General features: G+C 48.5%; 1 protein-coding gene across 1 annotated transcript in view; it reads left to right on the top strand.

The window, feature by feature from the left end:
• LOC119932862 (low affinity vacuolar monovalent cation/H(+) antiporter-like) overlaps positions 1-16,862 on the top strand; it is a 28,266-nt gene that overhangs the window by 1,343 nt on the left and 10,061 nt on the right. Inside the window, exons 2-14 of the mRNA XM_038751985.1 lie at positions 1,940-2,006; positions 2,100-2,152; positions 7,689-7,832; positions 9,393-9,520; positions 10,189-10,297; positions 10,434-10,550; positions 10,719-10,780; positions 11,536-11,649; positions 11,806-11,961; positions 13,380-13,565; positions 13,766-13,770; positions 14,502-14,726; positions 16,016-16,193. Of these exons, the coding sequence (XP_038607913.1) occupies positions 1,940-2,006; positions 2,100-2,152; positions 7,689-7,832; positions 9,393-9,520; positions 10,189-10,297; positions 10,434-10,550; positions 10,719-10,780; positions 11,536-11,649; positions 11,806-11,961; positions 13,380-13,565; positions 13,766-13,770; positions 14,502-14,726; positions 16,016-16,193 (1,544 nt within the window). The remainder of the gene's footprint in view (positions 1-1,939; positions 2,007-2,099; positions 2,153-7,688; positions 7,833-9,392; positions 9,521-10,188; positions 10,298-10,433; positions 10,551-10,718; positions 10,781-11,535; positions 11,650-11,805; positions 11,962-13,379; positions 13,566-13,765; positions 13,771-14,501; positions 14,727-16,015; positions 16,194-16,862) is intronic.

Here is a 16,862-nt window from a genome sequence, read left to right as displayed (position 1 = left end):
ATTGGTGATGGAGACAAGCAAGGTGCCTGTTGATTTAAAAAATAAAAAATCAGCATGAGATTAAAGAGGGTGGAGATCTGACAGTGGGAAAAAAAGGGACATGTCTGTGAAGTATTTCCGAGGAGGCATCCGCAGGACTTGGTGATGGACTGTGCATTGCTATCAAATAAGAGAAATAAGTCAAAGACTCCAAACAGTATTAAAGGGGACCTGAAAGGATAATGGTTTTGGAAAATGTTTAGGAAGCCAGTATAATTTTTGACATGTTTGAGTTGGTGCCTGAACAAAAATTAGAGTTCAGAAATGGAATGGATTATAATATTGGGTAGAAAGTGAGGGGCCAGACCTGGTGGAAAGAGCCCGGGCTTGGGAGTCAGAGGTCGTGGGTTTTAATCCTGACCCCCGCCACTTGTCTGCTGTGTGACCTTGGGCAAGCCACTTAATTTCTCTGGGCCTCAGTTACCTCATCTGTAAATGGGGATTAAGACTGTGAGCCCCACGTGGGACAACCTGCTCACCTTGTATCTACCCCAGCACTTAGAACAATACTTGGCATATAGTATGCACTTAACACATACCACGGATAGCTAGAATGGGCCTGAATAGTTAATTTATAGAGTAATTTAGGAGTTGGGGTCAACAGGGTAGAGAAGGAGAGAATAAATGTGATCAATAAATATGACAATGAATGAATCCCATGTGGGGCTCAGACTTCATCCCGTGTCTCCCCCCTCTACACTGTGAGCCTGCTGTTGGGTAGGAACCATCTCTATATGTTGCCAACTTGTACTTCGCAAGTGCTTAGTACAGTGCTCTGCACAGAGTAAGTGCTCAATAAATACGATTGAATGAATCCCCATTTTACAGATGAGGTAACTGAGGCACAGAGAATAATAATGATGGCATTTGTTAAGTGCTTACTATGTACTAAGCACTGTTCTAAGTCCTGGGGGGATACAAGGTGATCAGGTTGTCCCACGTGGCGCACACAGTCTTCATCCCCATCTTACAGATGAGGTAACTGAGGCACAGAGACGTGACTTGCCCAAGGTCACACAGCAGACAAGGAAGCTGGGATTCGAACCCTTGACCTTTGACTCCAAAGCCCATGCTCTTTCCATTGTCATGCTCCTCATAATTTGTTAAGCTATGTGTTTGAATGAATGAATGAGTGAGTGAATTTGTTAAGCGCTTACTATGTGTCAGGCCCTGTTTGAATGAATGAATGAATCAATCAATCAATCATTTATTGAGCGCTTACTGTGTGCAGAGCACTGTACTAAGCGCTTGGGAAGTACAAGTTGGCAGCAACTAGAGACAGTCCCTACCCAACAGTGGGCTCACAGTCTAAAAGGGGGAGATGGAGAACAAAACCAAACATACTAACAAAATAAAATAAATAGAATAGATATGTACAAGTAAAATAAATAAAAAGAGTAATAAATATGTACAAGCATATATCCATATATACAGGTGCTGTGGGGAAGGGAAGGAGGTAAGACGGGGGGATGGAGAGGGGGACGAGGGGGAGAGGAAGGAAGGGGCTCAGTCTGGGAATGAATGAATGAATGAGTGACTTAACTTGTTAAGCGCTTACTATGTGTCAGGCCCTGTTTGAATGAATGAAAGAGTGAGTGAATTTGTTAAGCGCTTACTATGTGTCAGGCCCTGTTTGAATGAATGAAAGAGTGAGTGAATTTGTTAAGCGCTTACTATGTGTCAGGCCCTGTTTGAATGAGCCCGTTCTCGTTTCCACTTCACTAAAAGTGAAGTGACTTGCCCAAAGTCACCCAGCTGATAAGTGGCAAAGTCTCTGTTGCCAGCTTGTCGTTCCCAAGGCGCCTAGTACAGTGCCCTGCCCACGGTAAGCGCTCAGTAAGTACGACTGAATGAGCCTCGACTGAGCGCCCTTCGCGTGAGGCTCCGCCTGTCCCGCCAGGTGCGCTGAGGCGGCCTTCAGCGCGCGCGCCCCGGGCCGGACGGCGCAGGCGCGGCGGGGAGGCTCGGTCGGGGGGCGCGCGGCGCGCGTGCGCGCGGCGGACCGACTGAGTGACTGACTGAGTGAGTGACAGGCGGCCTCACTGCGCTCTGGGCCCCAGGAGGAGGGAGAGGGAGAGGAGCCGCCTCCGGGCCTCCTCACCCCCCACCATGGGTAAGGGTAAGGGTAAGGGCAAGGGCAAGGGCGGCAGAAGAACCCCCTTGTGCCTGCCAGGGCGGGGCGGGGTGGGGAGTTTTTGGAGGGATGGGGGAAGCGCTGCCTCGGGCCGTCGACGCTTCAGCTGCTGCAGAGGGAGGGAGGGAGGGAGAGGAGAGAAGAGGGAGAGAAAGGAAAGAAAGAAATGAAAAGGAAAGAGAAAGAAAGAAAAGAAGAAAGGAAAGGAAAGAAAGAAAGGGAAAAGAAAGAAAGGGAAAAGAAAGAAAAAGAAGAAAAAGGAAAGAAAAGAAAAAAGGAAAGAAAGAAAGGGAAAAGAAAGAAAAAGAAAAGAAAAAGAAGGAAAGGAAAAGGAAAGAAAGACAGAAAAGAAAGGAAAAGGAAAGAGAAAGAAAGGAAAGAAAAAAGGAAAGAAAAAGGAAAAGGAAGAAAAGAAAGAAAAAGAAAAGAAAAAGAAAGAAAGAAGAGGAAAGAAAAGAGAGGGAAAAAAGGAAAGAAAAAGGAAGGAAAGAAAGGAAAAGGAAAGAAAAAGAAAGGAAAAGGAAAGAGAAAGAAAGGAAAGAAAGCAAGGAAAAGGAAGAAAAGAAAGAAAAAGAAAGGAAGGAAAGAAAAAGAAAGGAAAGAAAAGAAAAGGAAAGAGAAAGAAAGGAAAGAAAAAAGGAAAGAAAGAAAGGAGAAGGAAGAAAAGAAAGGAAAGAAAAGAAAAAAGGAAAGAAAGAAAGGGAAAAGAAAGAAAAAGAAAATAAAAAGAAGGAAATGAAAAGTAAAGAAAGACAGAAAAGAAAGGAAAAGGAAAGAGAAAGAAAGGAAAGAAAAAAGGAAAGAAAGAAAGGAAAAGGAAGAAAAGAAAGGAAAAGGAAGAAAAGAAAGAAAAAGAAAAGAAAAAGAAAGAAAGAAAGGAGAGGAAAGAAAAGAGAGAAAAAAAGGAAAGAAAAAGGAAGGAAAGAAAGGAAAAGGAAAGAGAAAGAAAGGAAAAGGAAGGAAAGAAAGGAAAAGGAAAGAAAAAGAAAAAAAGAAGGAAAGAAAGAAAAAGGAAGGAAAGAAAGGAAAAGGAAAGAGAAAGAAAGGAAAGAAAGAAGAAAAAAGGAAAGAAAAGAAAGGAAAGCAGGAAAGGAAAAGGAAAGAATGAAAGGAAGGAAGGAAGGAAAAAAATAAAAATGAAAGGAAAGAAAGAAAAGAGAAAGAAAGAAAGGATAGAAAAAGAAACAAAGAGCGCCTACGGGGGGCCCTGCTGGGCTGTGAGCCCGCTAAGGGCACGGACTGGCAAGAGCCCAGGCCTCGTGGGTTCTAACCCACCTGATAGTGATAGACCGTCATAGTAAGCGCTTAACAAATGCCATCCTTATTGAGAAGCAGCACGGCTCGGTGGAAAGAGCCCGGAGCTTTGGAGTCAGGTCATGGGTTGAAATCCCGGCTCCACCACTTGTCAGCTGGGTGACTTCGGGCAAATCACTTTACTTCTCTGTCTTAAGGAAGGTATTTATTAAGCGCTTACTATGTGCAAAGCACTGTTCTGAGTGCTGGGGAGGTTACAAGGCCCAGACTGAGCCCCCTTTTTCCTCTCCCCCTCCCCATCCCCCCCACCCTACCACCTTCCCTGCCCCAGAGCACCTATATATATGTTTGTACAGATTATTACTCTATTTTACTTGTACATATTTACTATTCTCTTTATTTTGTTAATGCTGTGCATCTAGCTTTACTTCTATTTATTCTGATGACCTGACACCTGTCCACATGTTTTGTTGTCTGTCTCCCCCTTCTAGACTGTGAGCCCGTTGTTGGGTAAGGACTGTCTCTATATGTTGCCAACCTGTACTTCACAAGCACTTAGTACTGTGCTCTGCACACAGTAAGCGCTCAATAAATACGATTGAACGAACAAAAGGTGATCAGGTTGTCCCATGGTGGGGTTCCCAGCCTTCATCCCCATTTTACAGATGAGGTAACTGAGGCACAGAGAAGTGAAGTGACTTGCCCAAAGTCACCCAGCTGGCAACCCATGACCTCTGACTCCAAAGCCCGTGCTCTTTCCGCTGAGCCACGCTGCTTCTCAATAATGATGGCGTTTGTTAAGTGCTTACTATCACGGTCTAGAGGGGGAGAGAAACATCAATATAAATAAATTATAGTTATGTACATAAGTGCTGAGGGTGAATATCAAGTGCTTAATGGTGCAGATCCAAGTGCATAGGCAATGCAGAAAGGAGAAGGAGACGAGGAGAAGAAGGGGGCTTAATTGGAAAGGCTTCTTGGAAGAGTTGTGACCAGGTTTTGAAGGTGGGGAGAGTGGTGGTCTGGCATATATGGGCAAGAAGGGAGTGGGCTGCAACCTTCCCCTGTAAATATTTTTTATGTTTGTTTTCCCTGTCACAGTGTAAGCTCCTCATGAAAAGGGGATGTGTCACTCCATTATTTGGTACTTCCCCATCAATCAGTGGAATTTATTGAGTACTTATTTTAGAGCACTGTTCTGTGTGTTTGGGAATATATTGTTGGTAGATACGATCCTTGTGCACAAGGAGCCTAAAGAGCCTAGAGGAGGAGACAAGCATCAAAGATAAAAGATATTACATTTTTGGGAAATGGCAGTGTAAGGATATGGCCGTAAGTGCTGGGAGACTGAGCACTAGATAGGCACTCAGTAAGTGTTTCTACTACCACCGCTACTACTGAGAGTATAAAAGGATTTAGAAAAGCATAATATAATCTAGCTCATGGAGGAAATGTTTTGGAGCCCACGTTAGCCAGCCCAAAATCGAATTGTATGCAGGTGATTCTGGTGGAGGGTGGGTGACAGAAAGCGTCAGTTTCCAATAGTTCAATCTCTCTCCAAAAAAAGTACTATAACTTTAAAATATTATCATATCTTTCTTTCTTAGTTTAGTATATGGCTTGCTCAGCATTACGTTTTCATTAGCCTTCTTTGACACTCTCTGGATTAAAAGGAGTGGAGAGCTAGACAAATGTCGGCAGAGACTTTGAAGCGAGAACACTATGCTATGTTGGAAGATGACTGAAACAAAAACAAATAAATAGCTGTCAAAAAAATGCTATTGCTGACTAGATTGCTGTTGATATCCTGTTGTGGAAACAAGCAGGAAACAATATGATAGCTATTTTCTATCACCTCGCTCCCTCACCTCCTTCACACCCGCTCTTGAAGCTTCTGCCTGCAAACACTGTCACTCTTGCAAGTCTCTCAGAGCCTGTTTCTGTAGGCTGGTTGGGGCAGGGGGCATTCGTGCTCAAGAATGGTGCCAGGAAAAGCTGCAAATCAAAGTGCTGTGGGCAGGCTCGGCGGAGAGCAATCCTTCTCTGAATTAAACCAGCAGGCCCTTGTCTGTTCCCGAGGTCAGTCATTTGAGTATCTGGATTTTTTTATGGTATTTAATGATGATAGTAATTACAGGGGTATTTGTTAAGGGTTTATTATGTGTCTAGCACTGTTCTGAGAACTGAGGTAGATACAATTCAGTCAGGCCGGGTGCAATCCCCATCCCACATAAGGCTCACAGTCAAGTAGAAACAGCATGGCTCAGTGGAAAGAGCCCGGGCTTTGGAGTCAGAGATCATGAATTCAAATCCCAGCTCTGCCAATTGCCAGCTGTGTGACTTTGGGCAAATCACTTAACTTCTCTGGGCCTCAGTTACCTCATCTGGAAAATGGGGATTAAGACTGTGAGCCCCCCGTGGGACAACCTGATCACCTTGTAACCTCTCCAGCGCTTAGAACAGTGCTTTGCACATAGGAAGCGCTTAATAAATGCTATCATTATTAAATAGGCAGTTCAGTGCTCTGCACACAGTATGTGCTTAATAAATACGATTGAGTGAATAAGAACAGGTACTGAATTTTGCAGCTGATGAAACAGGCACAGAGCAGTTAAGCGAGTTGCCCAAGGTCTCACAGCAGGCAAATGGTGGGATTAGAACCCACGCCCTCTGGCTCCCAGGCCCACACTATGCGACAGTGCTTCCAGTTCCTGGGATCACATCCCCACATCCACACCCTGTCTCAGGTAATCTGTCTAGGACTCTGGTTTCTAGAGGCAGGATAGGTAGGACTTCATTATGAGCAGGGACTGTGTCTACCAACTCTGTTGTTTTGTACTCTTCTGAATGCTTGGCACAGTTTTGCTAACAGTAAGCACTTGATAAATGCCACTGATTGATTGACCAGGCAAAAATCAACCAAACTCCAGCCCGTGCCCCACCTAAAGAAGGCAGTTTGCCTTACACCAGTAGCCTGGGCTCCAAGGTCTCTGCTTAACGTGAGCAAGGCTGAGGTAGTTCGTTAGTTTCAGATGCAGATACTTTAGAAGAAGGATTTTCATGAATCTGTTGATCGGTTGCTTCAGTTGCCGCAGGACAGAGTTTAGATGGACAAAGGGAAGAATTTGATGACTGTGGGGTTGAGGGTTCGAGGCAATCCTGGAGCAGCCCAAGAAAAGGATAGATAATCCTTTCTCCCTAGTGACTTAATCTTTTACCTGCCTGGATGGGATGTAGGGGGTTGGACGGGATGACCTCTGAGGAGCTCTTCCATCATCATCATCATCAATCGTATTTATTGTGCGCTTACTATGTGCAGAGCACTGTACTAAGCGCTTGGGAAGTACAAATTGGCAACATATAGAGACAGTCCCTACCCAACAGTGGGCTCACAGTCTAAAAGGGGGAGACAGAGAACAAAACCAAACATACTAACAAAATAAAATAAATAGAATAGATATGTACAAATAAAATAAATCAATAAATAAATAGAGTAATAAATATGTACAAACATATATACATATATACAGGTGCTGTGGGGAAGGGAAGGAGGTAAGATGGGGGGATGGAGAGGGGGGCGAGGGGGAGAGGAAGGAAGGGGCTCAGTCTGGGAAGGCCTCCTTGAGGAGCTGAGCTCTCAGCAGGGCCTTGAAGGGAGGAAGAGAGCTAGCTTGGCGGGTGGGCAGAGGGAGGGCGTTCCAGGCCCGGGGGATGACGTGGGCCGGGGGTCGATGGCGGGACAGGCGAGAACGAGGTATGGTGAGGAGATTAGCAGCAGAAGAGTGGAGTGTGTGGGGTGGGATGTAGAAGGAGAGAAGGGAGGTGAGGTAGGAGGGGGTGAGGTAGGAGGGGGTGAGGTGATGGAGAGCCTTGAAGCCCAGAGTGAGGAGTTTCTGCCTGATGCGCAGATTGATTGGTAGCCACTGGAGATTTTAGAGGAGGGGAGTAATATGCCCAGAGCGTTTCTGGACAAAGATAATCCGGGCAGCAGCATGAAGTACGGATTGAAGTGGAGAGAGACACGAGGATGGGAGATCAGAGAGAAGGCTGATGCAGTAGTCCAGACGGGATAGGATGAGAGCTTGAATGAGCAGGGTAGCGGTTGGGATGGAGAGGAAAGGGCGGATCTTGGCAATGTTGTGGAGCTGAGACCGGCAGGTTTTGGTGACGGCTTGGATGTGAGGGGTGAATGAGAGCGCCATCTCTGGAACTATTGGTTTTCCCTTCCAGCTGACTCATGTAGCTTTTCTGGGGTTTGTAGATTTCCACCAGGAGTGTCCCCTCAAGGTCCGCCACCGCTGCGGGTCACTGTGTGACCAGCGTCGTGCCATAGACAACGCTCAGGCCAGGTTCGTCCATTCCAGCGGGCACCAATGTGGCATCCTGACACCTAGGATCCTGCCAGGTGAGTCAGGGGTCAGCTGGCCCCTAGAAAGCAATCCGTCGTTGACCGAGCAGGATGGGATACAGAGGTCTGGGTTCATGTCTACCAACTCTCTCGCGTTGTACTTAGTACAGTGCTGCGCACTCAATAAATTCCATTGATTAAGAGGTCCGGAGAGATTCTACCTATTTGGCCTGGGGTCTTCCACCTAGTCTTAGCTGTATGTTCTCAATGTTTTCTGAAGTTTCACTCAGAGAAAGTATTGGAAGGCTATCACTTTCTGTCTGTTTGATTATGGTCTCTATAATACCATATCAGCCAGTCGTGTTTATTGATTTTGTTTGGTTTTGTTCTCTGTCTCCCTCTTTTAGACTGTGAGCCCAGTGTTGGGTAGGGACTGTCTCTATATGTTGCCAATTTGTACTTCCCAAGCGCTTAGTACAGTGCTCTGCATATAGTAAGCGCTCAATAAATACGATTGATGATGATGATGATGATGATTGAGCACTCATTATGTGCAGAGCACTGTGCTAAGTACAGTACTGTACTAAGATCTTGGAAGAATTCAGTATAACAGGGTTGGTAGACACAGTACCTGTCCACACCGAGATTACAGTCTAGAGGGGGAGATAGACGTTAATGTAAATAAATTATGGATATATACGTAGGTGCTGTGGGGCCGCGGGAGGGGAGAATAAAGGGTGCAAATCCAAGTGCCAGGGCGATGCAGAAGGGAGTTGGAGAAGAGGAGATGAGGGTCTAGATGGGGAAGGCCTCTTGGATGAGATATTCCTTCAGTAAGGCTTTGAATGTGGGGAGAGTGATCATCCGTCAGATATGAAGAGGGAGGGTGTTCCAGGCAAGAGGCAGGATGTGGGTGAGTGGTCGGCGGTGAGAGAAACAAGATTAGAACCCATGTCCTTCCGATTCCTAGGCATGTGCTCTATCCACTAGGCCACACTCCTCTTCCTCCACCCGCTTCTCTCACCCAGCACTTTCCTGAGGCCCTTAAAATCTCAAAGCACAGGCTCTATGCTCCTTCGTACAATTAGGCTGATCTGTTGGCAGCTTGAGTCGTGTTTGGCTTCTCATTCCAGCTGTTGGTGGGTCACCCGGGCCCCAGAGCGTGCCCCAAAATGGTCCTTGCACCCTGGACCTCACCCTGCCTGCCCCGGTACTGGCCCAGTGGACTTAGTTATGTTGTCATCCACCCGTCCACTGACTTCTGTTCTCTTGCCTGGTAGGCCTGGGTGTACACAGAGCCATAAGGTTCTGATGATGACATCACAAGGCTAGGAAAGGGGCGATGTGAGAATTACGAATTCTAACTGAAGCTTGGTTGCTGCGGTCCAAAACGCGGGACCAGTTGCCTGAAACTCTTAGAGAATTCACCCACCTTCCTCTTCTGGCAGGCGGGGAGCTGATATGTTTGCATAGCACTCAGACGCTCTGCACTTTGATCAAGGGTTCCTGCTTCTGAGGTGCTTGAAGTTTTGATTGGGGTGCGGCGGAGACGTGGCTGGGCATGGTGTTCTGCTGACTCGGGTGGTTTCTCTCTCACTCTGCTGTCCTCCCACGCAGCTTTGGCTTCTCCTGTCTGCTGTCATCATCAGTCGGATGAGAATTTGGAGAGTGCCAGCTACCGGCTCAAAACCACCATCCTGGCGGAGAATGAGGTGGAAGCCAACAAGCTCTCCAATAACTACAAGGTTGGTGTTCTCGCCCTCCGTCCTGGAAGCTCACCGGGATGTCCCCGTACCTCCTAAATCACCATGGTAGCATGGAGAGGGTTTGGAGCCATCACAGCTCTCCACAAGGGATTTGAGGCCGAGATGCTCACCTGACAGGAATTGGGAAGGGTTTCGAGGGGCCACGCTTGATTCTGTCGACAACCCCATCCAGTCTTCTGCAGAATATGGCTGACCTCGGGTACTCGGTCCACCAGTTGGCAATATAGGGGCAGGGGTGGAGGGGACTGAAAGTCAGGTGCCCCCCCACCCCCATCTCCTTCTGAGGTTTTCCATGCCAGACACACCTGGGTCCTCTTGGGTGATGGCAAAGTTGCTTTTCCACCCTTTGTGTGGTTCTTGGACAACTCTGGTACGGCGGCCAGAACCGTGGCCAAAGGGCAGCAGAGGCGATGGGCAACCTGGGATGAAAGCAAGAGATTCTACGATCCAGTTGAAGGATCCCATTAGGCCAGTGCAGGGTCCCAGGGCCGAGGAGGGCTGAGAGAGGATGGATTGTGTTGGGTTGACTTTGGGAGGAACCTAGTGTAGCCTTGGAGTCCCCCGACCCTTCCCAGGCTGGCGCGAGGGCAGCGGGGAGGGTCCACCCGGGTGGCTTTCGATGCCGGTCCTGCTTTCGGCCCTTACAGTTCGGCTTCAAGAAATGGAAGAGCCACGTGACCGCCCGGCCCTGGGAGGACCGCTCAGAGATCACGAAGGAGCTCTACTCAGACCTGTGTGTTGTCCAGAGCCCATTGGGTAGGAAACCTGTAGTGGGGCAGCTGAAAAGAGGGCATGGAAGATGCCATATGGGGGTGTCTGGGGCGCTCCGGGCTCCTAGACGGAGCCCCGCGTGGATGCTGTGGGGCCTGATGGTGCTGGCTTTTTCCCCCAGGCTCCACGGTGACCTGTGGGAATGTTTTCTACCTGCTGCTGTTCGGCTGGTGGGTCTCCTTGGTCTACCTCCTGGTGTCTGTGGTGATGTTCCTCTCTGTTCTGGGAGCTCCTTATGGTGCGTCATTCTCAGAGGAGAGCGCGGGAAAGGGGGATGGCGGGGTGCCGCGGTGTGGGGATTTTTGGCCACACCTGGTCTTAACATTTCTTTGGGGGAAATCTCCCCCAACCCAACCAGTCCCTTCCATCCACAGCCTCCTGATCAGTCTCCCTTTTCCATGTGCAGGGAAGCTGAGCTGGAGCCTGGCTGGGTATTTCCTGTGGCCATTTGGGAAAGTGATCCAGAAGGTATGGGGTAGTGTGTTCTGGCCCACGGCCACTTTAGATCATTCCTATTCAATCAGTCAATTTACTGAGCACTTGCACGCAGTAATTGCAGAGCACTGTTCTAAGCCCTTGGAGAAGTGCAGTAGAGTAGATAGACACAATTCCTGACCTCAAGGAGGAGACCGACATTAAAATAAATTACAGGTAGGGGAAGCAACGGAGTATAAAGATATGCATGTAAATATTGTGGGGGTGAGGTGAATATCAAAGGGGGTATGGACTTAAGTGTAGCCGTGACACACAAGGGAGGGATTAAATAGGGTGGGGAGATAAGGGCATAGTCAGAAAACATTTCCTGTCCCGAAAGAGCTTCTCCTCCTGCTGCCCTGTATTGGTGCATACTTCACTCTGGTGCTCAGGTCATTTTTCTAAAATATCATTTTGTCCATTCCTTTCTTCATCAAAAAGAAACTCTTTGTCCATCAGCTTTAAAACACTCAATCAGCTCTCTTCCCCCACCCCTCTCCCACTATGCCCCAGCTCGCATGCTTTGCTCCCCTCAAGCCAGTCTCCTCCACAAGTGCCTCAATTTCATCTCTCACTGCCGACCGCTTGTTCACCCCCTCCCTCCTGCCTGAAACTGCCTCACCTTTCACATCCAGCAGACCGCTGCTCTTGCCATCTTCAAGGCTTTTCTGAAATCACGTCTCCACCAGGAGACCTTCCTTGGTTAATCGCCAGTCTCCCCCACCTCATCTCTCTCATCTTCTGAGCAGCCTGCTGGATCCAGGTCTCTTTTCTCTTCCTCCCTGACGGTTTCCTTACCTGTGGCCTGGAGCGAATGGTTCCCCTCCTCTCCCGGGGCAGTTGGGGGAGTTGTCTGGGACCAAGTACTGGGTGTCTGGCTTGGTCCCTAGCTAGAAAAATGCCAAGAAAATCCAAATCTCTGCCCCGGCCTTTGCAGTCTTTCTGATTCTTGAGGTTCCTCACTTCTTTGGAGGGATGGGCAGGTGCCTTCTCTTTGTTTTCTCCCTTCTCCGTTCCAGGTCTCACTCTCCCCCAGGACCATCAGGAAGTTGGGAAAGGCTGAAGTCTTCCCTGAATTGAATGCTGTCAAGGAAACGAGTCCTCTCCTCTGCCACTCCAACCCGAGCAGAGAGCCTGCAGAGGGCTGCACCTCAAACCTTCCTGCCAGCCACTGGGTAATAATAATAATATTGGCATTTATTAAGCGCTTACTATGTGCAAGGCACTGTTCTAAGCGCTGAGGCACTGTTGCCCCCAGCTTCCCCTCTGCAGGCTAGACCACCAATAATTGGGGAAGGAGGGCTCCTTACTTTCAGGTTTCTCGCTTCCCCTCTCTTGTCTTTGGCCAAATCGTTTTCCCCATCTGTGAATTGGGACCAGTGCTATTCTGGAGATGGGAGGCTGAACCCTCAGTTTTCCTCTATCAGTCAGCCTAACCCCTTTCGTTTTTAACAGCCTTACATATCAAGCATGCCCTCCCACATCCCTCTGGCTGCAACACTCCTTTTAGACCGTGAGCCCACTGTTGGGTAGGGACCGTCTCTGTATGTTGCCAACTTGTACTTCCCAAGCGCTTAGTACAGTGCTCTGCACATAGTAGGCGCTCAATAAATACGATTGATTGATAACTCTCCAAATGATGATCGTAATCAGATTTATTAAGCACTTAATGTGGGCCGCATCGGGGTTGATAAAAGATAATCCGATTGGACACAGTCCCTCTCCCTCCCGGGGTTCACATCTAAATGGGGATTAGCCCCATTTTACAGATGGGAAAACTGAGGCGTAGAGCGGTTGAGTGATTTGTCCGAGGTCCCACAGCAGGTCTGTGAAAGAGCTGGGACTAGAACCGGAGTCTCGACTCTCTGTCCTTTAGTTTTTTCCACTAGACCACACTGCTTCTCTTTTTCTGCCAGCCCACTTGCGGCAAGTGAACCAGGCCCCTCTGCGGGATGAGGGCTTATGCCTGGATACCGGGCAGCTGGGAGCGTAGCAGATAGACGGAGAAGCAGCATGGCTTAGTGGATAGAGCACAGGCATGGGAGTCAGAAGGAACTGGGTTCTAATCCTGGCTCTGCCACTTGTCTGCTGTGTGACCTTGGGCACCTCACTTAACTTCGCTTTGCCTCAGTTACCTCATCTGTAAAATGGGGATCAAGACTGTGAACCCCATGTGGGGCAGGGACTGTGTCCAACCTGATTAACTTGTTTCTACCCCAGCACTTAGTACAGTGTGTGTCACCTAGTAAGCGCTTAACAAATACCACAATTATTATTAGCTGGGTCCCTTTTGGGAAAAGCACCCTTTCCTCCTCTCCCATTGGAGTTTTTGGGATTGCGGGCGGTTTCTGGGCTTGAAGGCCTCGTTCCTCTTCTGGGAAGAGGTGTTGGAGTGGGCCTGAGCTTCAGGGATGAGGGCTAAGTCAACCTGGATTGTTAGGGGAGGGCTAACACGCCCCAGGGAGTTTGGGCATTTTCACTCTTGCCAAGAGTAAGTCCCTTTGGGCTCTGGAGTTAACAGGGCCTACAGCAGAGCCCCAGAAGCAAGCGTTGCTTGGCCTAGACTAAGCCTGGGGTGTCCTCTCACCGGCAGCACCGGCTCAGCACCTACATCTGGCTCTTCCTGGGATTCCCCATCCTGGTGGTGACCCACGGCCTGGTCTGCTGCTGCTCCTGGCTCCTGGTGATCATCATCCCCATTGCCAAGATGAGTGTGAGGACGGTGACCAGAGTCCTGCTTGAGGCCCCGGAGCGGGTACACGTGCAACATGCCGAGGAGGTAAGGGGGCTTGGTGTTTAATAATAACGATAGTATCGGTGAAGCGCTTACTGTGTTTGAGGAGGAAGAGGAGAGACTCTGGGAATCCTCTTGAAGCCTCCCAGGGCTGGGGTGGGGCACCCGTGGAGGTATGCTCCCCTCTGGTCCTTCTTCTGTTCCGCTTTCTGCGAGTCCATCTTGCCCCTTTCCCCTTCCTCTAGTACTGGTGAGGTGGTTCGTCATCATCAATCGTATTTATTGAGCGCTTACTATGTGCAGAGCACTGTACTAAGCGCTTGGGAAGTGCAAATTGGCAACATATGGAGACAGTCCCTACCCAACAGTGGGCTCACGGTCTAAAAGGGGGAGACAGAGAACAAAACCAAACATACTAACAAAATAAAATAAATAGAATAGATAGGTACAAGTAAAATAAATAAATAAATAGAGTAATATATATGTACAAACATATATCCATATATACAGGTGCTATGGGGAAGGGAAGGAGGTAAGATCGGGGGGATGGAGAGGGGGACGAGGAGGAGAGGAAGGAAGGGGCTCAGTCTGGGAAGGCCTCCTGGCCTTCTGGCTCCCAGGGCCGTGCTCTACCCACTGGGCCACGCTGCTCCTCCTGCTAATAATTATGGTGCTTGTTAAGTGCTTACTATGTGCCAAGCGCTGTTCTAAGCACCGAGGTAGATACGAGGTGATCGGGTTGGACACAGTCCCCAGCTCACGTCTTAATCGCCGTTTTACAGGTGAGGGAACTGAGGCCCAGAGAAGTGACTTCGCCCAAGGTCAGGCAGCAGGAAAGTGGCAGAGACGGGATTAGAACCCAGATCCTCTAACTCCCATGCCCATACAGAAGACTTGGCTCCCAAGGTGGCAGAGCAAATGATCCCGGGCCACGTACCGCAGCCCCCAAATGGGCTGGCATTTTTGGCATTCTCCGTCCAGCCAGCCTCCACCGGTAATGCCCTCAGCCCTTCACCTGGACGTGCTGCCCCATGCCCACCTCTCCACCCAGCAGGAGCAGGGACCGTCACCTAAGCTGCTTTCACCCCCCTGCCAGGGTCAGCCAGCAGCTGCCAGTTTTCAGAAGGTGCTGGGGAGAGTTGGGGGTCTCGGGGCAGCTGCCCAAAAAGCCCAGTTAGGCCATTCCGTTTTGGATAACCAGTCCAGGTTGGGTTTGTGGGTGCATCTCAAGCCAATTCTGTAGGATTATTGGAACTTGCCTTTGATTCACTGAAGCCAATGAGAGAATGGACCAAAGCTTTTGTTTTTATATACAACCCACCTCTCTTCCTTTAGCATTGACAGCCTTCTTGGGGGCAGAAGGGGAGTGGGGAGAGCAATGAGGGGGAGTATACTATTCTATTTATTTTCTTAATGATGTGCATCTAGCTTTATTTCTATTTATTCTGATGACACCTGTCCACATGTTTTGTTTTGTTGTCTGTCTCCCCCTTCTAGACTGTGAGCCCCTTGTTGGGTAGGGACCGTCTCTAGATGTTGCCAGCTTGTACTTCCCAAGCGCTTAGTACAGTGCTCTGCACACAGTAAGCGCTCAATAAATGCGAATGAATGAATGAGGGGGAGTACCTGTACCTTAAGCAGGCTGCTGGTGTTGGGCTGGAGGGACCCTCAGTAATAATAATAATAATTGTGGTATTAATAATAATAATAGTGATGGCATTTATTAAGCACTTACTATGTGCAAAGCACTGTTTTAAGCGCTGGGGAGGTTACAAGGTTATCAGGTTGTCCCACGTGGAGTTTACAGTCTTAATCCCCATTTTACAGATGAGGTAACTGAGGCGCAGAGAAGTGAAGTGACTTGTATATATGTATATATGGTATATATGGTATATATATATGTATATATGGTTGTACATATTTATTACTCTATTTATTTATTTTACTTGTACATTTCTATCCTATTTATTTTATTTTGTTGGTATGTTTGATTTTGTTCTCTGTCTCCCCCTTTTAGACTGTGAACCCACTGTTGGGTAGGGACTGTCTTTATGTGTTGCCAATTTGTACTTCCCAAGTGCTTAGTACAGTGCTCTGCACATAGTAAGCGCTCAATAAATACGATTGATTGATTGATTGATTGCCCAAAGTCACACAGCTGACAAGTGGCGGCGCCGGGATTTGAACCCATGACCTCTGACTCCAAAGCCCGGGCTCTTTCCACCGAGCCACGCTGCTTCCCTTAAGCGCTTACTATATTCTAGGCACTGTACTAAGTGCTGGGGTAGATACAAGATGATCAGGTTCCGCCTGGGGCTCACAGTCTTAAGTAGGAGAGAGAAAAGGTATCGAATCCCCATTTGGCAGATGAGAGAAATGAGGCACAGAGAAGTTAAGTGACTTGCCCAAGGTCACACAGCAGACAAGTGGAGGAGTCAGAATTAGAACACCCAGGCCTTGCCGCTTCCTACATCCTTGTCCTCCTGTTTTGGGAGGCCTCCGCTTTCTGGGAGGCGAGTGGAAAAATCAACTGGGTTTGTATGGTGGATGGCAGGCTGGGCTGAAGGAGAAATGAGGTCTCTTATGCCAGTTAAGTTTACTACTGAGCAACTCCTGCCTTTGGCTCCTGTCGCCTCGAGGGCTGGGGCGAGGTCCCCTGAACAAACCCCACCGGTAGAGGAACCCACTCCTCCTCCACACACACACCTTGCCCCATCATCATCAATCGTATTTATTGAGCGCTTACTATATGCAGAGCACTGTACTAAGCGCTTGGGAAGTCCAAATTGGCAACATATAGAGACAGTCCCTACCCAACAGTGGGCTCACAGTCTAAAAGGGGGAGACAGAGAACAATACCAAACATACTAACAAAATAAAATAAATAGAATAGATATGTACAAGTAAAATAAATAAATAGAGTAATAAATATGTACAAACATATATCCATATATACAGGTGCTGTGGGGAAGGGAAGGAGGTAAGATGAGGGGGATGCAGAGGGGGACGAGGGAGAGAGGAAGGAAGGGGCTCAGTCTGGGAAGGCCTCCTGGAGGAGGTGAGCTCTCAGTAGGGCCTTGAAGGGAGGAAGAGAGCTAGCTTGGCGGGATGGGCAGAGGGAGGGCATTCCAGGCCTAACCAGGTTCTCCAGCTGCTCCTCCACCACCGTTTCTCCTGTCTGTGCATCCAGCGAGGAAATGGGAGCAGAAAGGGGAGGGTGGGATAAAGAATAGAACCGTTGGGTCCTCAACATGTCCCATGTTGGGTTCTGGAGTGCCTTGCCCAAAGTCACACAGCTGACAAGTGGCGGAGCCGGGATTTGAACCCATGACTTCTGACTCC

Source organism: Tachyglossus aculeatus, chromosome 10, assembly GCF_015852505.1.
Source record: "Tachyglossus aculeatus isolate mTacAcu1 chromosome 10, mTacAcu1.pri, whole genome shotgun sequence".
NCBI classification, from domain to species: domain Eukaryota; kingdom Metazoa; phylum Chordata; class Mammalia; order Monotremata; family Tachyglossidae; genus Tachyglossus; species Tachyglossus aculeatus.
This window is presented reverse-complemented; position numbering and strand designations above follow the sequence as displayed.